Raw genomic sequence first — 26,066 nt, 5'->3', positions numbered from 1 at the left:
CTCATTGTCTACCAGAGACACTCCTCTTTTCTGGTTTCTGGCTTTGGCAGAGAGCTCATCTTCATCTTGGTTGAACTTTCCCAGGCCATGTAAGTAAATTTTTTTTAATTATTATTCTTAATCTAGGCTGTGTGGATGATGGGGAGGTCTGGGTCTGAGGCTTTCAATTGGCCAATTGAAAATGATAAATAAATCAACAAATAAATGAAAAACACATTATGTTTATATTTTGGACTGACTTCACACAACCTGAGTTGCCCCAGACAGCTGAGGGTCCTGGTTGTCAGATATGTTGTAGGCCTAGGGCTGACACTTTGCCTTGCAATGTGTATATGTAATTATGTACAATATTGTTTTATTGTATCCCTCCCTATGCTAGGCTTAGTAGGCTACATGGCTGACATGTGGGGCAGTTATTCAAAAACATCTCAGTTGAGTTTTCCAACGGGTTAAACATTTCTGGACCCACGTGTCCCCGCCCAGTCAGAGAACGCCCCTAATATAACCTCCACATCTGGCACGAGTCTCCAGCTCGTTTGGCACGTGCGCGCGTTACAAAGTCCTTCGTTTTTTGTTTTTTTGTTTTACATAGTTCTATGCAAGCACCATGGCGTCGGAGACTCGGTTTTCAGGAGGCAGGAGATCTAATTATTTAGGAAGACATGATTTGCCCATAATAAAGTGCATTTGTCAATGCCTGGCTGTCATTCATTTGCAATCGTATGTTATTGATTGACTCAGTGGGCACGTTTCGATCCAACAGAGTCGCAGAGGACTGCCTACTTTTTTTGTAACCAGAGATATCGATATATATAACCCGCTCAATCATATCGATATCTCTGGTCCGCCCCCCCCCCCCCCCCCCCCCAAAGTAGGCAGTCGGCTGCAGACAATGTTGGACTTCAACTGTCTGAGACATCGATATGAGCGGGTTCGGACAGGTCCTCAAGGAGGTTGGAGAGTTCGGTTCCTTTCAGAAGCGCCTGCTCGTGGCGATATGCTTCCCCAACGTGTTCACCGCGTTCCACATGTTCGGCCAGGTGTTCACGGGGCTCAACTTCCCACATCACTGCAACACCGACTGGATCTTGGCCCAGGGCCCCAACTTGACCCTAGACAAACAGGACAATCTCACTCTACCCGCGGGCGAGGATGGAAAATACGAGAGTTGTCAAATGTTTACGGCGGTGGATTTGGATTTGGAAACGATCGAAGCATATGGGATTAATAGCACCACGATGTGCGTGGATGGATGGGATTACGAGGCGCCTAAGGGCACCACCAGTTTAGTGACGGAGGTAGGCGACTGCAGTGCGCACCAGTGGACTTTATTGTCTAGGGCAGTAAATTAGTAACATAGGTTTTTAGACAACAGTGTTGGTCCAAATAGGGGAAAGTGGAAACATGAGCCACTATTGACACAAAATGAACTCTTGGCAAGGGAAAGTGAGACATAATTAAAACAAATATCTATCCACATTACAGGATGTTTATTTCTAATAAAAATTATAAGAATGTAGCATAATAAATATGATTCTTAAAAGTCCTCTTGGTCAACTTGCCCCAGGTTAGAGTAAACTGACCAACTATGACTTGTCTCCAAGTAATCTGAACATAATACAATATTATCTATTCATCTTTCAAACACAGTTGAACATCACAATCTCCAAAACAGTCTTAATTACATTTTTAAATGGTCATGAAGTATACTTTAACAATATGTTAAAATGCCATTTTCACTGCATTTCTTAGGTGTAAAGACCATGGAATCAGTTAGTCAGCGTACTGTAAATTATGGCCAGCAAGTTTCCTCTTTAACTATACTTAACGCCCCAATCGTTTTCTTTTTGTCCCATGTAAGTGTGTGGTATATATTCATATAGAGTTTGATCTGTAGATAGAATAATAGGCTCTTTGGAACATTCTTAACCTTTTTACTCAATTTGTTTATGTTCGTATCATGGATCTATAATGATAGATGTATAGTATAGTCGCCAGTCAACAGTAAGGCTGTTGTTTACATGTTAAGTGATATAAGATCTGCCCATCAGTGACTTTAGCCCACACTGGATTTGGAAACTTGCCAACCATAATAAACAATCACAATGCACCATCTTTAGATGACTGCTTAATTTGTTGGAAGCATGAATGAGACATTTGTACAGTATCCATGTCTTGGAAAGTGTGCTCCTCAGAACAGTTTGTCCTGAAAGTCATGTTATTGTTCTCCCAGGGCAGGCCCAAGACTATAAGCCTATTTCTCCAAATTTCTTTAGTTAGGCGTTTTCACAAAATCGACACGTGACTTGTGTAACAACCGGGACGGCAACAGGCTACCAATTCATTTCTACCTTCAAATATTTTAGGCTGTCTCCCATCCCACAGGGAAGTAAGGATTGTTCTACTATGACCTCCCAAAGTGACAGGAGAGAAGAGTATGCCCCTCAGACGATGTCATGCTGATGTAGGGGAGAACGGGGGACGTTGTCACACTCTTTACTCTAGTGTGAATTGCTCATCATCAAAACATCTTTCAATAGTCATTCCTACATTAAATTGAAGCTTAAGATGTTGGCTTGAAATGTGTATCCCTCTCATTTTCCAACGTATTGTAACAAAGAGTTAATCACCTATCAAAGACACTCTGACACATTGTGACAACCAACCCCATCATAGGGATGGTTGTCACAGACTATGGGGTTGGTTGTTGTCACACCATGTGTCAGAGTGTCTAACAATAATCAGCCTAACAATAATAGCCTACACAACATGTGACAACCAACCCCAAATAAAATGTGACGACCAACCCCAACTGGAATGTCTTGATAGCATCAAGGCTAACAGCCATCTAACAACTAGTTAGCTAGCTAACAACAATCTAAACTATAGCTATCCCTTCACACTTTTTAAGGGTAATAATTGTTTCATTATAAACCAATTGTGTAAAAGCCTAGAAGAAAAATACTGAGAAGCGGAATATTTACAAATGGACATGAAAAACACAAAAAGTCCTCTCACCTCAAATTCAGCTGTTTCACTCCAAAGATGACAATGTAGGTGAACTCTGACCCCAATTCTGGACATTTAAATACCAAATTATGGGAGACAGGACCCTCTGGTAGTGAAATATAGTGAATGTGACAACCTACCCGTGTGACAACGTCCCCCGTTCTCCCCTACAGCTAGAATAGATGGAAAGTTGATTCTCACAATTGGTCCCAGGATGAATTTCTGAGGATATGGGCATACAGTATTATGTCCTAGCCTAAGTGAAATTGAACTTCTCAATATCTGTTTTATCTTGTGTGACAAAGAGTTCAGTCTTGCTCCGGGTATAAAGAATTGCCGTAACTACAAAATCACTGGATAGTCAAAGAACTTTAAAGCCATTTTTCTCAGTTTCACTGTTTGCGTAGTTACTGCGGTTCGGGCAGTGTAGTACACTACAAAGCTCATTTGGACGTTTACATTTACACAATCATAGTTTTATATTCTATCCCATTTATATTCATAAAGTCAGTTTATTGTCAGTGGAGCAACTAGCAACTCTCCCGGCCTTTACCCCGTATCACAGACTTGAGTCTCAGCTCCCCAATTTTGCTTTGGTAGAGATTATTTTTTTTTAGAAATGATACCATGGTGTTGTCCAGCTCCATAAGAATAACATGTGAGGGGAGCTCCCGTAGCTCACCGCATATCTCGGCGCTATCTCTGCGTCGGGGAAAACCGTGCTCGTCACGGATCTGGGGGACACGAGTTCGATTCCCGGACCCGCCGTCATTTCTCAGAATGTCTTCCCCTGCTCTACATCCCATTTCAACCTGTTTCTGTCGGTCATGCTTGACCAGAAAAGCGATAAACGCTAAAAAATAAAGTAAAAAAAAAAAAAAAAGAACATGTGAATTCTTAAAACATTGCTGCACACTAAAGCATAGACTGTTCCCTCTTTATAACATGTTCATCTCCTTCAAGAGTTTCCCTCCCTTTTTGAGCCAACTGTCAAACTGCATTAATGTCTTTCATAATGGAAAAGGAGACAGAGAACGTCCAAAACCCGAGGTTGGTGTGTCCCATCTGGATTTTTATTTTTGACCACATACTGTAATTGTGAGATAGACCTGTATTTACATATGGTAGCCTACATTCTTGAAGTGTTTACATTTTGTTTACATTTTGGAACCTGCTGTAAATCAGAATATACTGTAGATCTGTTTTACTGTGTTTACAAAGATTGCCAACATAAACAAACCACAAAATACAGTGAGATACAATTCACAGCTCCATATTTACCAACAGTTTTCTAGTGTTTGCCCTGTGTTAGTGAAAAAAAAACATATCTACATAAAATGTTTTGTTTTTGGTGGCTGGGTTACCCATTTTGTTTACATTTGGATTACGGCTTAGACCTTTAAAACATGTCGTATCCCCCTTTATTGGAATGTCTCTGACCTCCTTATTTAACCTATCCCCCTCCTTTCCTCTTTCTCACTGCCGCCTCCAGTTTGACCTGGTGTGTGACAACAGTACCCTGAACGAGGCGTCACAATCCATCTACATGGCAGGACTTCTGATTGGAGCGCTGGTGTTTGGACCGATGGCTGACAGGTAGCCTACAGACTCACTGAACCCCTGCGTTAATCCTCTCCTCACCCCCAATGCCGACGTTTGTACAGCAATAAGTAACTACTAGTTAGTTTATAACTAGCTACTACATTTGGTTGCACCACAATTACTTAGGGCATAACCTAAGGCATAACAAAAAATATTGTTTGTTTCCTGTTGGTTGTCAGTTAAGGCCATGGGTAGGTAGGGAATTTATTTAATTTTCCCATGGCGACTATGGATAGGGAATTTCTTTATTTAATTAAAATGTTCACAACAACATGGATGCATGTACTCTGCCAGCATGTGTAATATCCATAATACTAAAGGTTTGACTAAGATTTATATGAAACTTTATAAAAAAAAAAAAAAAAAAAGGATTAAAAAAAAAAACCATAAAATATATTTGGTCGCACCTAAATCGACAGGGTCGGTCGGCAACCGGAAACAAACCATTTTTTTTAGGCCTAACTAGTTTGCAGCGTTGGACAGTCGTTAACTATAATAGTATTACTATAACTACAATTTGCAGTAGTTGAGTGGTGGTTTTAACTACTGTACATTCATTCTCAGTAGATCTTTCAGTTGTTAACTACTTTGGGTCATGTAGTTTAGGTAGTTAACTACTTTGGGTCATGTCGTTTAGGTAGTTAACTACTTTGGGTCATGTAGTTTAGGTAGTTAACTACTTTGGGTCATGTAGTTTAGGTAGTTGACTACTTTGGGTCATGTAGTTTAGGTAGTTGATTACACATTACATACTGTCTTTCCCTAGAACCTTTGCATTTTCCTGATTCCAACTCAACAACTGCTTCCTTTCCCCTCCTTAAGATTTTGCCTGCTTTATTCACCTGCCAGCTATTTTATTGCTGTCTCTGCTCCTGATTTGTACACACTACACCCATGCTGTGTTTGTTAAAGGAGCCAGAGTGCCTCTATCACTGATTCTACTGCCACTCTGCACCCACCACAGCGGTTACTACATTTTATATCTATAAAACTGTGTGGGGGACCCAGCCCTAGAACTGTGCCCTGAGAGAGGGAACTGCGCCCTGAGAAGGAGGTTCAAAGGGTCAAAGTGGGTATCAAACAGGAAGGAAGACTGTCGGGTTCTAAACTGTGGATATCAAACAGGGAAGGTAAAGACGGTTTTAAACTGTTTTAAACTATTTTACTTTTTATTACAGATTCTAAACTGTCAGGTATTGAACTGTGTGGGTATCAAGCAGGAAGAAAGATTGTCAGGCTTTAAAACTGTGTACTATACAAGATACAAGATTGGTTATGGATTGGTCAGAGATTGATAGTGGGAGTTTGGGTGTTTTTTTGGCAGTCCTGAAATCAATGGCTATTTCTGTGGTTTTGGAGGTGTTGAGCAGGAGGTTGTTGATGGAGCACCATCTCGTTGCTCTGTCCACCTCTCGTATGAGGACTCATTATTATCTTTGATCAGGCCAAGGATGGTGGTGTCGTCTGCATATTTCTAAATGTTGACTGAGCTGTCCAGGGACATTAGTTGGTTAGTGTAGACTGTAGAGGGAGAAGAGCCAAATGGAGAGGACACAGCCAGTGCTGAGTGTCAGGGAGCGGGATATGAGATTGTTCACCTTGACTGTTTGGGTTCTGTTGCTGAGGAAGTCAAGGATCCAGTCGTTTATGGCCGGGTTGATGTTCATGTCCTGTAGCTTGGAGAATAGTATATTGGGGGAGATGGTATTAAAGGCTGAGCTGAAGTCGATAAACAGGATGCGTGCGTAGGTGTTAGGGGTTTCCAGGTGTAGGAGTGTGTGGTGGAGTACCAAGCTAACGGCATCCTCTACTGACCTGTTGGCACGGTAAACAAATTGATATGGGTCTAGTTGGGATGATATGGATGATTTGAGGTAGTCTGACTAGGACCAGGGCTCTCCTCTCCTCCTTGTGTCCTCTCAACACATCACTGTGTCCTCTCCTCTACCCCTTGTGTCCTCTCAAGACATCACCGTGTCCTCTCCTCTACCCCTTGTGTCCTCTCAAGACATCACCGTGTCCTCTCCTCTACCCCTTGTGTCCTCTCAAGACATCACTGTGTCCTCTCCTCTACCCCTTGTGTCCTCTCAAGACATCACTGTGGCCCCTCCTCTACCCCTTGTGTCCTCTCAAGACATCACCGTGTCCTCTCCTCTACCCCTTGTGTCCTCTCAAGACATCACCGTGTCCTCTCCTCTACCCCTTGTGTCCTCTCAAGACATCACAGTGTCCCCTCCTCTGTGCAGGTTTGGTCGTCGCTTCGTGATTCTCTTCTCCCTGCTCCTCCAGCTGTTGTTTGGGGTGGGCGCCGCTTTCTCGCCCAACATCTATGTTTACATAGCGTTCAGGTTCGTCGTCGGCACCTCTATCTCTGGCGTCACCATCAACACGTTTGTCCTCGGTAGGTACGCCATTACCGGATCTTAATTTATCTGTATTTATCTCAAACACAACTAACATACAGATCACAGTAAAGACAAAATGTAAACATTAACAAATGAGTCCGACTTCATCCATAGAAAAACAAGGAAGGATGAAGGGGCGGAAGGAAGCACAGCTTATTTCACAACATTTTAAATAAAACTCTCTTACTTCCCAAAAGAGAAAAAATATATATAAAAAATTAAATAAGAACAACAAGACAACCATTACTTTTTGTTTTGAATAAATCAAATATTTTTTGCCTTTGCTTATACTTTGTAACAATGTAATGAAACGGTATGCCGGAAAACACTAATATATTTGGGAATTATTCAAGATATTTATTTGTCATATGCACAGTTAAACAGACATTGTACAATGAAAATCTTACTTTGCTAGTCCACCTTTCACACAAAATCACAAAACATAGACTTAAATTAAAACTAAAATTTAAATATTAAGAAAATGCTAAATAATGCTAAAATTAAATAATCTTAAAAAAAAGATAAATAAAGACTATACTGTAAATTGGTTGCTGTTCCCTAGTAACGCAACTCCACTGAAATTGTCTATACCAGTCCGCCATAGACACACCCAATTACAAATATATTAAATCTGACTGATTAATGAAAATGCAATCGTTTAATTAGATCTTGATATGTCAGGGAATTGGCTTTTTAACGTGGCTATGTTTGAAAGGGGCGGAGTGGACCGGTACCTCCCGGCGGGCTCTCTTCACCAGCGTCTCCCACACCTTCTATGCTGTTGGACTGATGCTGATGTCGGGCATTGCCTATGGAATCCGTGATTGGAGGATCCTTCAGCTGACTCTCTCCAGTCCCGTCCTGATCCTCGGAGTCTTCTACTGGTCAGTTCGACAGGTTGAGGACAAGTAGTTTATAAAAATATGTGCAAGGTGTCAGGACTGAAGAACCAGCTAAATCAGAAGGATAAGAGTCTGCACATCTTGCTAGAACATTCCCAAAACAATCAAGTACCTCAGATGTTACTCTGTTTGAAGTTTTCAGAGGAACAATGCTTGCAAACATTATTATTATTATTAACTCATTCTGCGCCAACCAAGTTCAAGTTTCTTTAATAGTTGTCATACAGAAGTACAGAATACTTTTATACAAAATGCTTCTTACTGTTACGCTCCAGAGACTGTGCTAGACAAGATAAGTATGAAATAAAATAGTATAGCATGTAAATAATAATACGTGTTTGCTCGCTTTTAGATCGTTTTTAGATTTTAATATTCTATACACTCTCACGGACCTCGGGGTTACCATAGGGAATCATTCTGAGATCGCCAGAATGCAATACTGACCAGTATCGCCCACCCTTTGAAACCCTCCTTCACACTGGGTGTTACACTTAAATCCCTCCGGGCGCCATATTCTGGGTCAGGCGAGTCTAGCGGTTCACCTGATCACATTGAAACGCGTCCAATGACCCTCCATGCATGTGTGTGCTGGATTATGTCAGGATGGACACCAAGACAATTGGAATATTCTTTTTGGAATACCCCCGATCAAAGGTAAGGATTATCTGACGTCAATTCCAGCTTGATCGTACAATGTTTTCATATCGATCCAGCTGATCAGCGTGTGTGGTGTTCAAGACGAATGCCGTTACTGGCCATCAAAGCATAAAAAAAAAAAACGTTCATGCATTCATGATGAAACATCATACCTATTATATACATTTGATTTGTAAATAGTAGCGTGTCCAGGCAAGAAACGCCAACGCTTATAGTAGAATTCACGTAGCGCCCTATAACTCAGCTTTTCAGGGATTATCCCGGATCACTCCTAAACTATACAATATTCCCCACGGGATAACGTGCGAACGTATACATGAAAAAATTATCTCTTTTTTGCATGTTCGACGGAAGAAAGTCACTGTAAAATGACCATAGTATTGTCTTCATAGCTATAATATAGAATATAGATATAGCTCTCCAAACATAGTGACGCACAGTGAAAATATGCTATGGAAACCTGGTGCGTTAGCTACAAGGATAAGGCTAATGGCCGGCACCCAATGTGTTAATAATAATAATAATAATAATAATAATAATAATAATAATAATAATAATAATAATAATAATAATAATAATAATAATAATAATAATAATAATAATAATAATAATAATAATAATAATAATAATAAAGATGTTAGTGTTGTTTTCATTCATAGTTAAAGATAGTAGAGGTTGAGTATTTTCTTGTGATATACTGTATGATATCACATGTGTCGACTGATGTTACAACTGTAGTGCAAGGGTTCAATTAATAAGTTGATGTTTCAACCGCTATTCCTCTTTTCTTTGTGCCTTTTTACCTTTTTTCACTCATCCCCCAATTGAGTCATTATGCCAATTTGCTCCTGGTTGTTGCGCTGCCCTACTGTCAGTCTGGGGAGGGTGTAGACTACCACTTGCCTCCTCCGATACATGTAGAGTCGCCAGCCGCTTCTTTTCACCTGACAGCAAGGAGTGGACTGCTGGAGCACTGGAAGAGCATAATGTGAGCGGAAGGTTCACGCTATCTCCCCCAGATCCCCTCCCTGCTGAACTGACTGACCAGTAGGAGTCGCTGTTGCAACAACCAGGACCAATACCCCGCCACCTTCCACACGCGAACACTGTCATGTTCACTGACTAAACCGGAGGGACCAGTGCTGGGAATTGAACCCGGGTCTCTGCGGTGGTAGGCGGATGCTTACCACCTTTTGAGGTGGTGTCAGGGAGTTTTGTCAGGAGTATTGCTGAAACCTTGTTCATTTTGTCGTCCTGTACCGATATGCCTGTTAGGATTCTGCCCGAGTCTGCCCGCTGGCTCATGACGCAGGGCAGGCAGGAACAGGCTCGCGAGGAGGTCCGCAAGGCCGCCAAGCTGAATGGGAGGAAGGTCCCAGAGGCTCTACTAGACAAGGTGATTTACATCAACCACCTTTAACCCTTTTACTGCCACACGACATATGGCTAACCCTTTCACTACCACACTGCAGAAGGTTAACCCTTTCACTACCACACTACAGACTAACCTTCTGTAGTGTGGTAGTGAAAGGGTTAATGTAACTATTCATGTATTTATCTCAACACATGTTATGCTCTGAGTTACTGTACTATCTAAATGATCTACTATCTAATTATATACAACATTTTTAATTACCCTCTCCACCTTTTTTCCAGCTAGAGGCTGAGACTGCAGCTAGAACAGGAAGCATGTTGGACCTCTTCAGAATCCTGTATTTGAGAAAGCGCGCTCTGATATTGAGCTACATCTGGTGAGTATATTTGTAAACATACCCGCGGGAAGATGTTTTGAGTAGGGGGTGCTGTGCTGACCATGCAACCCCCCCCCCCCCCCCCCCCCCCCCCCCCTCCCGCTGCATTGTGTCTTGCTGCGTTGTATCACGTGGTGGCACTGTATAGAGGCTGTATACACTAGTATAAATGCGACCTTCAGCACCATGGACAGCAACGCTGTCACAAAACACTGACCATACAAGTTTTATACACTACACCAAACTGTAGAATAACTACTTTCCAAATAATGGATTGTCCAAACGTCGGGTTATAATACGAAAGTGTCCTTTATATAGAAGTTTACCGGTGCACGTTACATTATACGTTAAAGGATAACTCCACTTTTTTTTTTAAATTAGCTTATTTAACATCTTCCCTGGAGTTAGACAAGAAGATGCATACCTTTTTTGTCTCTGTGCGTGCATTTTAGCTTTGGGAATAGACGCTCCGTTAGCATAGCTTAGCTTCATCACTGGAAGTGAGGCAGGACAGTAGCCTTACAGTGCCTTACAGTGTATTGCAAGGTCTGACATTGACCAAACTTGATATGCATGACCTTGGTGGGCTCTAGGTCAACTCCTGAAAAGGGGGTCAATGTCAGACTTTGCAATCAAAAGTTAGGGGGCTAATAACCCTTGCCATAATTTCAGTGCGCCCCTAACTTTTGATTGCAAGGTCTGACATTGACCCCCTTTTCAGGAGTTGACCTAGAGCCCACCAAGGTCATGCATATCAAGTTTGGTCAATGTCAGACCTTGCAATACACTGTAAGGCTACTGTCCTGCCTCACTTCCAGTGATGAAGCTAAGCTATGCTAACGGAGCGTCTATTCCCAAAGCTAAAATGCACGCACAGAGACAAAAAAGGTATGCATCTTCTTGTCTAACTCCAGGGAAGATGTTAAATAAGCTAATTTAAAAAAAAAGTGGAGTTATCCTTTAATATACATATTTCATTTAATTTTAAACCTTTATTTAAACTCGAAAGGCAACTGAGGTTTCCATATTTTACAGTCACATTGAGACTTAGAAATAAGCAAAAAAGCAACAACAACAAAAAACATGTAAAATCACACAGCATACAAAATCATAACAATAAGACAATAAGGCGAGTCACAAGGCAAGGATAACAAATCAATTAAAACATGTACAACTTGATTGACAAATGTTAGAGATCAAGGTTTTAAATAGATGGGAGGATCTCAAGCTTTAAGGACTGTTGGAGTTCATTCCATGAGCTAGAGGGGCAGCCTGAATACTTTTACCAACGGATTTCCAGTTCCGCGTTCGCGTTCTGCGCTCTGATTGGCCACTGACGTTTCTGGTCGCGCCAATCGTGTGACGCCTCTTTCTTTCACTGGTTAAGCTTAGGCAATAGGCACTCTTTCGAAGTTGGTTAAGGTTAGAGTTTGTCTTAGAGCAGGGTGATAGAACACCAGCCCTGATTCCATACTCTAACCTTAACCAACTTCGAAAGAGTCGCCTAAGCTTAACCAGTGATAAACTAGGCGTTAGGTCAGGGGTAGGCAATTAAGTTTGGCCGAGGGCCAAACTTTTTCCAAGCCATTGTATGGGGGGCCGGAAACAAAAACAATGGCTAATTTAATATATTGATAGTGAAAACATTTTATAAACTGTAAACGACATACACATTTGCACTGAACATTATACCTTTGTCTGTTTGCCATTTTATTATAAAACCAGAGACAAGCGCCTCTCTCTTATCGGCCTATCTTACATGACGCGCAACCAATGTGTCTATCTGACGGCCCTTTCTGTGGAGCGCACTGGACTATTGAGAAACAATAGGAATTTTCCATTGGTTCTCCCAGTCCATGTGACCATTTCTAGCATTTCCATTGGCTATAGTGACAGACATAGATATATGATAAATGGATAGATACAGCGGATTAGATGCAGTCCAGAGAAAACAACCAATCTAGATATTTCAAGATTCTATGCTTTACATCCGCGCATTCTCTGAGAGATGCACTACATTTTGAGATGACAATCGATTCCGATACAATAAAGCAAGTCTTTATCACAAACAAATCCAAAGATTTTTAATGTTTTACAAAACATGTCTACTGTTGCGCCCGGCTTTACAGGGTTAAAAAAGCCTAATAGTATTTTTTATTTAGTTAATAAATGTCTCGTTATATACCTAATGCAGCGCATCTTCTTGAAGCAGATTCCGCTTTTTTTGCTCTGATTTGACTTCAGTTTAATTGCATTGTTACTGTTCACATGTGTGGTGCCGTCACAGTCATATATAAGTAAAGATAAAGTTTGAATGACTTACTGAACTGATGTTTTAATTTCACACCACACATGTGGTGTGGCTTGTTTGTTATTTCAGCACCAGGCGCTGTCCACCGACTTTTCTCATGTTGAGCAAGCACTACATTGCACCTCGCTGCCTACCTGTTATTCACTCTCAACATGGATAAAACAATGTATAATAAGCATTCTTTAGGTGGTGGTAGTTTCTCTATTTGGACATTATAGCTAACATATAGCCTAGCCTAGTTGGTCTGATATAACTTTTTTTATTTTTTATTTATTCTGAAGGGCCAGATATTATTGCTGGCGGGCCAATTTATTGCCGACCTGTGCGTTAGGTAGTTTGCTGCTGTTCGAGGCGGAAATGGGCGCGTCACGCGATTGGGCGCACATGTCACATGACCAGAAATGTCAGTGGCCAATCAGATCGCACCAAAAACGTCAGTGGCCAATCAGATCGCAGAACGTGAACGCGGAACTGGAAATCCGTTGGTAAAAGAATAGACGCAGAGGGGCATCATAGCAAAATGCAGATTTATCCTGTTCAGTGCAAACTCATGGGACCTCTATTCCAATAATGATGTAGTATAACGAGGTAGCTTACCAATAATGATGTAGTATAAGGAGGTATCTTACCAATAGTGATGTAGTATAAGGAGGTAGCTTACCAAGAAGGGCCTTACAAATGTACAATATGTATGTAATGTTTATATTATTTACACTAGGGCACTAGGACCCAGGAGTACCCTGGCCAGGTATTGACAAAGTATGTAGAGGAAGTATCATGTGAGTGAGACTTGACTTCGACGCGTGTTGCCGTCTGTTGAATGGAAGCACGATACATTAGCAGAGCCAAGTTATTCGTGCTGCCCCATGCTTTTAAGGTATGAGCAGGCTAAACACCTTTTTTGTTGGTAAATCTATTCCATCATTTCCAACCTACAACTCTTATATGTTGTGTAGACGTACTTGATGTGGTGGGTGCTAACATTACATTTGAATTATTTGTTTGTTCCTAATGTGTGCTCAGTATATTGCGGTATGTGATGATGACGACACAAGGGTAATAATTATTTGTATTTTCAGGCTGTATCAGCGCCCTATACAGCCTGAAAATACAAATAATGATTACCCTTGTGTCATCATCACATAGCACAATATACTGAGCACACATTAGGAACAAACACATAACTTGGCTCTGCTAATGTATCGTGCTTCCATTCAACAGACAGCAACACACGTCGAAGTCAAGTCTCACTCGCGTGATACTTCCTCTACATACTCTGTCAATATCTGGCACACAACAGCATCTGCAAATGATTTATAGATGTTTTATGAATGTCTTAACAAATCATTTGTTGAACATGAACAAATAAAAGGTAGGTACAGTATAGTCGTTTTTTTCATATCCATTTTTCAAACCATCTACAAATGTATTACTACACATTAAACAACATTATTTAATGATGAACAAATCAAGTACAAACAATGTTGATAATAAGTTATAAATAATGTAGAACTAATTTGTAAATGTTATACAAATATAGTTATAAATGATTTAATAATAATTTACGAATGTATATAAATGATTTGTTCATGATTAGTTCATTATCTACAAATACCTTATAAAGGTCTTATAACTGAGTGTTATTATAAAGTGTTACCCATTTTTACTTTGACTACGGTATAGAGAGGGTATTGTAAGGCCTTCACTGTGAATTCTGTGATTGTTTTTGTCTTTCAGTTTTAATTTGACCAAGTTCAAAAGTGCCATATTTCTCAAACATTTGCACGGTTGTCAAGGACAATTCAGGTCTTGAGTGTTTTCTGTGCCTGTGCCAGGTTTGTAACCAGTCTGGTGTACTACGGGGTGAGTCTAAACGTTGGAAACTTCGGCCTGGACATCTACCTCACACAAGCCATCTTCGGCATGGCAGAGGTCCCTGCACGCCTGGGCAGTCTGCCTCTCATCGAGTACTTTGGAAGGAGAATATGCCAAGCAGGGGCCCTGTTCTTTGGGGGAACCGCTTGCCTTGTGATTATCGTTATTCCAAAAGGTATCCGCCAGCCTCTGGACTCGCCTCACATTCAGAAATGCATGAGCTATTCTTTTGGACAGGTTTCAATTGGCCCAGGTTAATATAATAAATAGTTTGTTCAATTTATAACCCATAAACAAACAAACAAACAAACAAACAAACAAAAAAGGCTAAAGAAGGTTTGTTTACAATTGTAATTTGTGTTTGATTTAGAATGAGTTAAAAACGTTCCAAAAAGCTTATTTTTCATCTATAAATCATCTCACATTCATATCCGGATCGGGTCTTTAACTCAGCTTTTTAACAAAGCAATCAGTGGACCACCTCCAGGCTGCAGTTCATGCCGTGTTTAACTGAATGTTCCTGTTGTAAACACCCTGGGTTAACCCTTTCACTACCACACGTGTGGTAGTGAAAGGGCTAACCCTTTGTCGTGTTGTTGCAGTGAAAGGGTTAACCATTTGGTAGTGTGGTAGTGAAAGGGTTAATGGAAACCTGCTTGGTGCTTCTGATGTTCTTTGCTTGATTTTGTTCTCTGCCCCCCAGACCTTCCAGTGGTGGTAACTGTGATCGCGGTATTGGGGAAGTTTGCCCTGGCTGCTTCCTTCACTATCGTCTATGTCTATACCTCTGAGCTGTACCCTACTGTCGTAAGGTAAATAAAATACAAAAACAAATATTTTCCATGATATTACTGAATTTCTTTTCTGCTGTTACTGATTGTAGTTTATGTGATCGTCATAAACGACATAAATAGTAGACCTGTAAGCATATTGCCTGCCTTGAGTAAATTAATGGAAAAGATTATATACAAAAAGGTACAAGCTTATTTAGATGGGAACAGAATCAATTCAGATCACCAACACGCATACAAAGCTGGCTACTCCACAAACACAGCACTCACATCGCTGACTGATAACTGGCTTACACATATTGATAGGAAGTCAATGGTGGGTGCTGTGCTTCTGGATTTTAGCGCTGCATTTGACATTATAGATCATGATCTTCTGCTCATGAAACTTTCAGCTTATAAATTCAATGAAAGTGCTATTAAGTTGTTAAAGAATTACTTACTTAATAGACTACAATGCGTGATGTTTAATGGCACACTATCGGAGATGAGGGAACTCCATGCCGGAGTGCCCCAAGGGAGTTGCCTGGGTCCCTTATTGTATGCAATCTTCGTTAATGATTTACCATTAGTACTTAATAATGCATCAATGGAGATCTATGCAGATGATACTACTGTGTATGTAGCGGCGGAACAATCTGAGTCTGTTTTTTTTTTGTACAGTACACATTTCAGGTTTTCATTGTTGTCAGTTATTCTTAATTCCTTTTCTCCACAAGATTATACGTATACCCACATACCGCCTCCCCCCTCCCCTTTTCTCTCTCTTAGCATCTTTGAGTTTGTTTTTACTGTTGTCATACAGAAATAGTACGTACATTCATTGGTACCTCCATTAGAATAACTCGTACATAAATAAAAATTATTGAAAAGAAGAAAAGAAAATGTAAATAAAAAATAATAAATACAAATACAAATAAATGACATCTTTATAACACCTTCACTGACGTGCCTCCGCTCTCCCGAGGTCCGGGTCACGCTGACCGCGGGAGAGAGCGGGGGGACTCATCCTATAGCAGCCCTCCTATATCTTCCCTTCTCAGATATTCATTAAATGGTTTCCATATATCCTCGTAAACCTCTATATTGTTCCTGAGGATATATGTTATTCTCTCCATAGACATGCATTGTGCCATGTTCTTAATCCAAGCACCGATTGTGGGTGCGTCTATTTTCTTCCAATTGAAAGCTACTGTTCTTTTTGCCTGTAGTATAGCAAAATCAATAAATTTAAATTGTTTGGTTCTCAGGTTCAGATTTATTGGATATAAATGTAACAATATCATTTTGGAGTCTAGTGGGATATTCACTGACAGGATATCTTTGATTTTATTCACCACCTCCCCCCAGAACTTCTTGATTTTGTCACATTCCCAAATACAATGTATAAAAGTTCCCCGATCCTCGGTACATTTAAAGCACCTATCTGGTGTGTTGCTGTTGTATTTATTCAGTTTGACAGGGGTTATATAAGTCCGCATCAGCCATTTGTATTGAAGTAGTTTTAAGCTAGTGTTGGCTGTTTGTGTCTGAGCCTCCTCGCATGCTCTGTTCCAGTCCTCGTTTGAGATCTCCTCTCCCAAGTCCAGCCTCCATGACTCCAATCTAGATAATGACGTCTCGTCTGAACCAGATACAAGCCAGTTATAGAACATTGATAACAGGCCTTTGCTATTGCAGTTCTTGATGATAATTTTTTCTAAAGATGAAAGTGTAGGAATTGCCAGTGATTGGTTTTGCAGAGAGGAAATGAAACTTCTCAGTTGCAAGTATTTAAAAAATCCGGCATCCAGTTTGCCTGGTTTAAATGAGACGTTTCCCCAGATTGGGCTGAATTGCGACATGGAGTTGTTTATTTTCATACATTTCTTTACCTCATACCATACATTAATCATGTTGAGCACTATGGGGTGTGTAGTATGTTTTCTTAAATATTTTGGCTCAGCTGAATACATGTATAAATGTAGTGGTAGTTGCATTGGGTATGCTTCCACTCCCATCCATGATGGTGGATCTTCCTTAGAAAAATAAAACATTACAGTTCTCAATTGTGCAGCCAGGTAATACCAATGAAGGTTAGGACAGGTCAACCCCCCTGCATCGAATGGAAGGTACAACAGAGATAGGCGGACTCTAGGACATTTCTTACGCCATATACATTTTGAGATGAGAGACGCAATCTTTCCGAACAATCTGAGTCTGTTAATAGGTTATTGCAAGATGAGATAGTGCTAATTTCCAACTGGGTAAGTGAAAATAAGTTAAAGTTAAATGTTGCAAAAACCAAGAGTATAATGATAGCCTCAAAATATACATCTAGATCAAATCCTAAATTAAATCTAGTTCTGAACTGTGCTGTATCGAACAGGTCAGTGAGGCAAAACTGCTGGGTGTTGTAATAGATGAAACACTTTCTTGGTCGAAACACATTAGCAATATGGTGGCTAAGATGAGCTGTGGTACTGCAATGATCAGAAGGTGTAGAAATCTGTTGACTAATGGTACAGCAAAGCTTGTACTACAATCTTTGGTCTTATCACGCCTGGACTACTGTCCTACTATATGGTCTAATGCCTCTAGGCTTGATCTGAACAAACTCCAGTTAGCGCAGAACAGGGCGGCACGCCTCGCTCTGCGCTGCTCTGTGAGGAGTAGTGTTGGAGTGATGCATGCCGCACTGACCTGGATGACAGTGGAACAGAGGATGGCATGTAGCCTGGTAACTTTTTTGTTTAATATCTGTAATACTGGGAAACCGGAGGGTTTGCACTCACAACTGTACCCAACTAATATGAGACATGGATATAGCACAAGGCAAGCATTAGATTCATGCTTTACTTTACCTCTACCAAAAACAAATGCTCTGAAAAAGACGGTAATATATAGAGCAGTTGCTTATTGGAATAAAATACCCAGAAATATAACTATGATAAGGAACACATTTATGTTTAAAAAAAAGTTTAAAATTGTGCTCATGAATAATGAGTTACATTTTGGCCATTGACTTTTGAAATTAGTATGGAAATATAAAAGTGATCGGTGACGTGAGAAAAGTTATGCTATAATATGAGTTCAAATAATATATATGATTTTGATCTGTTTTGTTCTTATGGACTGAATATGTAATTTGTATTTTATGGTTGAGAATTGTGATATCTAACTTTTATTCACTGTTTTGTTCGTTGTGATGTTTTCTTGTGAGTACTTCAATGTTTGTGGTTTTATATTTTTATTTAACCTTTTTTTGTGTGTGTTTGTATTTTTTATGTTTGGACCCCAAGAAGAGTAGTCTCACTTTGGTGTAGACTAATGGGGATCCACAATAAAACAATAATAAAACAATAATAACTTGGTTATATTACCATGATAGTGTATTCATATTCATACTACTGTCTATACAGTGTTTATAGCTACTCACTCTGTACATACAATACTGTTTATACTGTATATACCATAGCTTTTCCATATGGTCTACATTCCATACACACGTCATACATATTTCAATGCACTTTACTGCTCCTTTGCACTCTAGTTAGCTGCCAACTACATTTACACCCATCCTGTGCAATGGCAATGAAGTTGAATCGAATCGAATCTAATCTAATAAAATAAGATATTCCTTTATTGATCCCCTTGGCAAAAACGCAGGCATCATTGCAGCACGGGGGATGGGAGTGGGTACGGGTAGGGTAATGGAAGAAACACAATACATAAAGGCAATAATCAAACTCCTGGTGTGTGTGTGTGTGTGTGTGTGTGTGTGTGTGTGTGTGTGTGTGTGTGTGTGTGTGTGTGTGTGTGTGTGTGTGTGTGTGTGTGTGTGTGTGTGTGTGTGTGTGTGTGTGTGTGTGTGTGTGTGTGTGTGTGTGTGTGTGTGTGTGTGTGTGTGTGTGTGTGTGTGTGTGTGTGTGTGTGTGTGTGTGTGTGTGTGTGTGTGTGTGTGTGTGTGTGCACTGCAGGCAGAACGGTGTAGGTCTCAACTCCATGTGTGCCCGTGTGGCGGGCATCCTGGCCCCTCTGATCCGGCTCCTGGAGGTCTACCACCACTCCATCCCCATGCTGATATACGGCATCCTCCCCTTCGCCGGCGGGGCGCTGTGCTTCCTGCTGCCCGAGACCCTCAACACTGAACTCGAGGACCACATCGAGTGAGTTGACTGACTCTCTCTTCCATCTTGTCGCAGATAATGAGAGCTTTTTTCACAGCTATACATTTTTCATGCGTCGTGAAATGATGGATGGATAAACTCAGCTGTAACTATTCACCTTAAAAGGGGCACTTCACCAAAAGACGACGCTGATTTATTTTGCACATGATCGCACACACATCCACGCTGAACTGCTTTGCACACATTCATTTAGTTTGACAGTTATTGAGAGTAAATTTGTTTGAATGTGGCCACCAGTGATGAATGGAATGGACTGCATTTATATAGCGCTTTACAACTTATGCCTCACTTTCATAGCGCTTAAGTGTCTTGCTCAAGGACACTTTGACACGCTGCTGGGAGGAGCAGGATTCAAACCAGGAACCTGAGCCACTGTCGCCCCAGTGATCACCGGGGACATTGAATCCTTGTGTTAATTACAGCTCAATAAAATGATAAGATAGCAGTCCCCATAAGACAAGGTATTGCTATTTTTTCATCTACAGCATTTCATGGCGCTATAATTAACACAAGGATTCAATGTCCCTGATGACATCACTGGTGGCCATATTCAAACGCATTTCCTCTCAATAACTGTTAAACTGAATGAATGTGTGCAAAGCTGTTTATGTATTTGGATGTGTGTGAGATTATGTGCAAAATAAATCAGCATTGATTTTTGGTGAAGTACCCCTTTAATACTGGGGATTCTCCATTTAGGTGCCAGTGGCAGTGCCCTGGGCCCTGGTAGCATGCATGCTGGCTCACTTGCCACCTAAATGGGACATACCCGTTAGTTGCAGCTATGTTTACCTATGCTACTACTGTTACCGGTATGACATGTCAAAATGTCTGCTGTCAAAAGGTCTATTGAGAGAAAGGATGGATCAATGAGATGATTTATTGTATAACAATGGCAACATGCCCACTTTCATTCCCTTCACTTTGAACATCTGGAGATACACTACACTTGGCTGTACACTACGCTCCAACATGCATTCTTCAGACATGGATCTTAAAGGGGAACTATCTTATAAATGGCCTTTTTGAGTGTTTAGCATTGTTTCCTAGCTATGTGAACTTATATTAATATGATCTATGTCTCTAATTCTCATATTGGCGCATTCTTCCAATTCTCCTCTCACAATATTCACCCTCACTGAACTGAGTCATCTGAAAATGTGATGATTTGTGATGTCAGAGAGACTCAGCTGCATGATAATGTGGCTGTGTGGCATCAGGCTCATGATGAGCTGCACACAGTGGTTGGAGCCCAGGCTCAAAATGGCTTAAGATCTTGAGGTAGATAAATGCTGTTTTAAGGACTTGATTAGAAATACAAAACAATGAAAAGAAAAAGAAAAAATTACAGAGGTGTTCCATAGACTCACAGGAATTGTGTAAAAGTGCCCAAATAGTGAACGAAATAGTAAAATAGTTCCCCTTTAAAGGTGGGGTTTTGTAACCATTTTGGTCATATTTGGTGAGATTCTATTCATATTCACAACAGCTACCAATAAATCAAATGCTCTGAGAAAATCAATCCGGTGTCTATGACAGCCCCAGCTCCTGTAATCAGCCACTCCAAAATCTCAGGGTGGCCTGAATCTTCATCGTTTTCTTTCTGGCCTGCCAAGTGCTGTTTCCAGGGTTGCATTGGAAAACTAACAATACCATTGTGTTCCTTGTCGAAAAGTAGCCACAGTGTGAAAAACCACCTGACGATCAAATCCAGCTCGAGGCAGCCAGCGCCTCTGGGAGTCTGAGAAACATTTGCATGTAGCACACTGTGTCTGGCTTGAAAGGTAGTGCAGAGCGTGCTCTATTTCTGCTGGACTCACCCTTGCTCATTTATCAGAAATTGCCTGCCCCACCTGTAAGTGGAACCATCTCTCCATGGAGGTGACCTTTATCACAGACTGTTACAAGTGGAAGCACAGTACCTCCTTATGGCCTAAATGAGCCTCCTTCTGTTGTGCTTTCTGCTATCTATTGATTCACTTCTATTATTCATATATTTTGTACATGTCTATTAGATTAGATTAGGTTAGATTAGATTAGATTAGATTAGATTAGATTAGATTAGATTAGATTCAAATGTATTGTCATCATATAGCACAAGTACAGTACAACGCAAAGAAGTTTGGCATCCAACCAGAGTGCAAATGTAACAGTAAAGTACATTAGTAAAATACAATAAAGTGCAGGTGACTACTGAGTGTATTCATTGTTGGTTGGTTTAAGATTACAGTTGCTGTTGTGTATGTCTATTCATTGTTGGTTGGCTTAATTGTATATGATTACAGTTGCATAGGCCTATACCATTTGGATACATTTATTATAGACTATTTTGTATACTGGGTTTGTGCTGCTTGTACTCATAACGTGTTCCGCTTCCTGCTTACATACTGTATTTGAGGACACTGTGTGCATAACATTGCTGCTGCCAGATCTGTCTCAAAACACGTTGCAAAGTGGGCTGCATGTAATGCCTGTAGCCTGTTGTCTGTGTTCTTAGCCTGACAAGGCTGTAATGCTGAGGGAGATGAGGCAGATACCATGTGATCACAATGTCCTGGGTTCGAATCTGGCACAGAATCTTTATTGCATGGAACCCCCCCCACCCCCCTCCCATATTTCCTATAATGCTGTAATGTAATGCGTATTGAAGGCTTCAGTAAGTTGTATTGTGTTTCCTCCCCTCTTCAACTTCAAATAGAAACAGAAGTAGCAAACAAGCTAAGTGATGTAGCCTCCAATCTCTATTGGATCCACAACCGTCTCAGCTTTACAGAAATACCAGTTCATGCACCTCCAAGACTGTTCAGCGACCGCAGTGCACAGGAATAGGCAGAAATGCAGAGTGTCATCTTTTGTACAAAACTGCCTGAAATTGCGTAAAGCTAGCACAAATCAGGCATGTTTGTGAAGTTGGCGACAGTGGCTCAGGAGGTAGTGCGATCGTCTGGTAGTTGGACGGTTCCCGGTTAAATTTGTGTTCCTCCCAGGCAGCGTGTCTAAGTGTCCTTGAGCAAGACACTTACTGTAACCCATAATTGTTCCCAATGGCACCTTGCATGGTTGCTATGTGAATGTGTGAGTGAATGGGTGAATGTGAGGAACAGGAACAAACATTGTAAACCATTTACCATTTAAAGGTGAGACTCCGGTTGTCCTGAAGAGCCTAAACTTGAGGTGAAAGGTCAAGGACCCCTTTGTAAATAGGCAGACTGATTTGTTTTCCCTGTAAAAACGTTGCTAAATGTTTGAGCAGCATTTAACCCTGTAACACTGGGAAATGTAATCACTGGGAACTGTAATAATAATATTTTCCTTTAGGACTTTAAAATGTAATAACACTGGGAAATGTAATAACCTTTTCCTTTGGAAGGACTTTAAAATGTAATAACACTGCGAAATGTAACAACACAGGGAAATGTAATATCACCGGGAAATGTTATTATAACTTTTAAAATTGTAATAACTTTTTCCTTTAGAAGGACTATCAAATGTAATAACACCGGGAAATGTAATAGGTTTTTCCCACTAATGGCTGGTATCTACAGATTAGTCAATGTCTAGTTTAATGTGATACCGCTAGCTTAAGTCTGCTAGGGGTTCTCAAACTTTTTTATACCACAACCCCATTTTATTTAGGAATTTCTTTTGGCGACCCCACACTTAATGTATTGCGTAATTTCAATGTGGAATTAAGGAATATCAAAATAAAAGCACATGTTGTTGAACTTGATCATGCATATTTATTAGAACATTTAATTACAGCACTATGTTATCAATAGCCTACACATTTATATAACGAGGCATATTTATTTGTAAATTTATATTTTATATATATCTTCTTTTTTTCTTTTACTTGCCAATGCGCGACCACACTGTCACCTACCCACGACCCCACTTTGGGTCGCGACCTGTAGTTTGAGAACCGCTGTGCTATACAGCCTCTGAAATATAGTAATGGCGGCCGAACCAATGACGGCTCAGGAAGGGTCTACTTCTCTTGGAGAGGGAAAATTGGGCTGGTGCTCAAGCACTGATTGGAGTCTTATCTGTGCGGGTGCCCACCTGCCCATTGTAATTGTTTTCATGGCACGCAGCAGAATTTACGGGAAGTGGAATAAACCAATCAATCTCTTTTCCCCTCGAAAATGAGATGGTTCACCTCAAGGGGTTTATCCTTTCAATAAATAAATTTCTCTCTGAATACCATTTTCAAAGTGCAGTGTTTGACGTATAGCCTATGGAGTGTTTCGTAAAAGTAGATGGGACTCCACGATTATATTGCCATATAATAATATATGTTGACTCCTTATATCTGTTTAATAACTCTGTATGTGTTTCTAATTTCAGAAAACCGGTGAATGGGAGTATTGAGAAGGGACTCTCTATGAAGGAGGATAAATCATTTGAGGAAACAAAATTCTAAAGCAGATACATTTCTGATGTGTTTCATAATGTGTAATTATTTTTATTCAATGTACATAAATATAGTTTCCACAATTGTTCAGTGTAGAAATTGTGTAAAAATACTGTAATATATGTAATATAATTGGCGAATTTTTTCAGTACTCTCTTCCATCATCTACATACACTGCGTCAGTATACAGTATCAAGGCCATATCTTTAAAAATAATTGTCTTTTCTTTTCTTATTTCAAATGGTTTATTTTGGTTAATGTTTGCAATAAAATTATTTTGACACAATTTATTGCTTGTTTTCTCTGAACTCCTATACAACCTGTGAATTTGAACATGATTAAGTGTAAAAATAAAGCAATACAAATCTGTAATTCTGAGTGTAATATAAAAAATAAAATAAAAAATACGTTAGCATACAGTTGCCTGTACCAATCTTGCCAAGATTACACTTAAATGCTTTATACAGTATGTGTGTTTACATAGTGGTTTCATTTTTAATTGTTGTAATCAGTACAACACAAATTTTGGACAGAAACTAATCATTGCAAGGTGCAACTTTATGGGTGCCTCAGTGCATCTTGTTGAGGTATCTTATAGATCCGCTTGACTGCTGATTTTCTTAATGTTCAGTCTTGATAAACCAGCGATGCCCGAGTCTGAGGGAGTAGAGTCACCATCATGTCAGCTGGGAACACAAGAAAACATGATCATTATAGGGACAATTACATTTAGTAATTTAGCTGACGCTTTTATCCTTTACTACAGGCAACAGAGGTGCACCTCTACCAGTGTTTGCTGAACAAGTATTACTACTTGCAGAGGACTGGGTCTCCTTGATAGTGATAATTCTTTACCATTACTATCTTCTGTAGAAAATTCAGTGAGAAAGCAATCTTATACAGACACTTACATTATTAACTTCTAATCTAATCAAATCCAAACCCCATTGTATTTTCAAACGTAAATGAAAGATATGTTAAGGTACCTTGTGTATCCTGCACCTTGTGTATACTGTTTACTTTTACTCTTACTCGTAGTATATATTCAGATTCTAATTCTTTATTGCCTATATTTATTGTAACGTATAATATAACCGATAGGGCATACCCTCATCCTCCTCTCAGCCTATATTTATGTATTTCTACTATTACCCTGCCCATACCTGTACCTCCCCTCCTCCATGCTGCTATGATACCCGAATTTCCCCAAGGGGATCAATAATGGAATATCTTATCTAATATTATCTTATTATTATTATTTTTTATATATACACTTTTTCTCCCATTTTTTCTATATTTTCTCCCATCCCAATTTCGTATAATCCAATTCAACCCTCCCCTGTCACGGACGCTGTTTCTTGCCTCCCACAAGCCGGCTGCAATGTGGACTAAGTCATACATAGCACAAGTCCCCTCCGGTACTTGAGGTAACAGCAGTCGCATATTTTCACCTGCGCAGCTCGATCTCTCAGTGGCGAGGAGTAACGCGTGGGAGGCTCACGCTGCCCCCGACACTTTCCTGATTCTACTGCGCAGGCGCACCAACCCACCTGTAGGAGTCGCTGTCCACAACGCCCGATCCCCACCCATCAGTTTCCCACCCCCTAATACGGCCAATGTGTATTAGTACGGACGACCAGCTAAACTGAAAGCAAATGTGGAGCGCTGGGCTCGAACTGACGAGCCCAGCGTCTCCAGCATTTCGTGGCGAGCGCCTTCCCCACTACGCCACGTAGCCGCCCTCTAATATTATCTTATTAAGATACACATACAGTATTTGATTATCATCTAATACCATTGTGATAGTAACTAATTTCCTGGCCTTCATCAACACCAAGTACCCTCAGTTTGGTATTGGGCTGATACCCAATGCTGATTTCAGGGCACCTCTATTAAAAGGTCAGATGTCATTGTTGTGTCATACAGTACTAGTACTGACCTGCAGTGTAGTCATTGGAAGAGCCTCTAGGAAGAGCCTCTATGCCTCAGACTCCTCCATCCCTGAGTCAGTGGTGCTCTTCAGACGCCAGCGGTCCTTGTGTTGCGTGTGACCAAAGCCCTCATCATAATTCCCTTTCCTTCTGAACAGCTGCTGGTAATGAAATATGCAGTAGAACTCCCCATACAGAGGTGTATAACTGCGTATGCTACAATGGAAAAGACTCTGTCAGTTACAGAACCAC

General features: G+C 40.4%; 1 protein-coding gene across 1 annotated transcript; it reads left to right on the top strand.

Annotated features, from left to right (window-relative positions):
• Positions 1-923: 923 nt before the first annotated feature.
• On the top strand, positions 924-24,075 carry slc22a13b (solute carrier family 22 member 13b; the record flags this gene model as incomplete). Its single annotated transcript, XM_084326029.1, has 10 exons — positions 924-1,298; positions 4,502-4,605; positions 6,858-7,012; positions 7,732-7,900; positions 9,851-9,971; positions 10,232-10,326; positions 14,473-14,687; positions 15,216-15,324; positions 19,260-19,448; positions 23,817-24,075. The coding sequence occupies 10 exons, from the start codon at positions 924-926 to the stop codon at positions 23,890-23,892; spliced, it is 1,608 nt and encodes a 535-aa protein (XP_084182155.1). The 3' UTR covers positions 23,893-24,075.
• Positions 24,076-26,066: the final 1,991 nt, after the last annotated feature.

The sequence above is a fragment of the Notolepis coatsorum genome (assembly GCF_963971535.1).
Source record: "Notolepis coatsorum genome assembly, chromosome: 12".
NCBI lineage: Eukaryota > Metazoa > Chordata > Actinopteri > Aulopiformes > Paralepididae > Notolepis > Notolepis coatsorum.
Note: the sequence above shows the minus strand (reverse complement) of the source record. Positions and strands in the feature narration are given on the sequence as shown.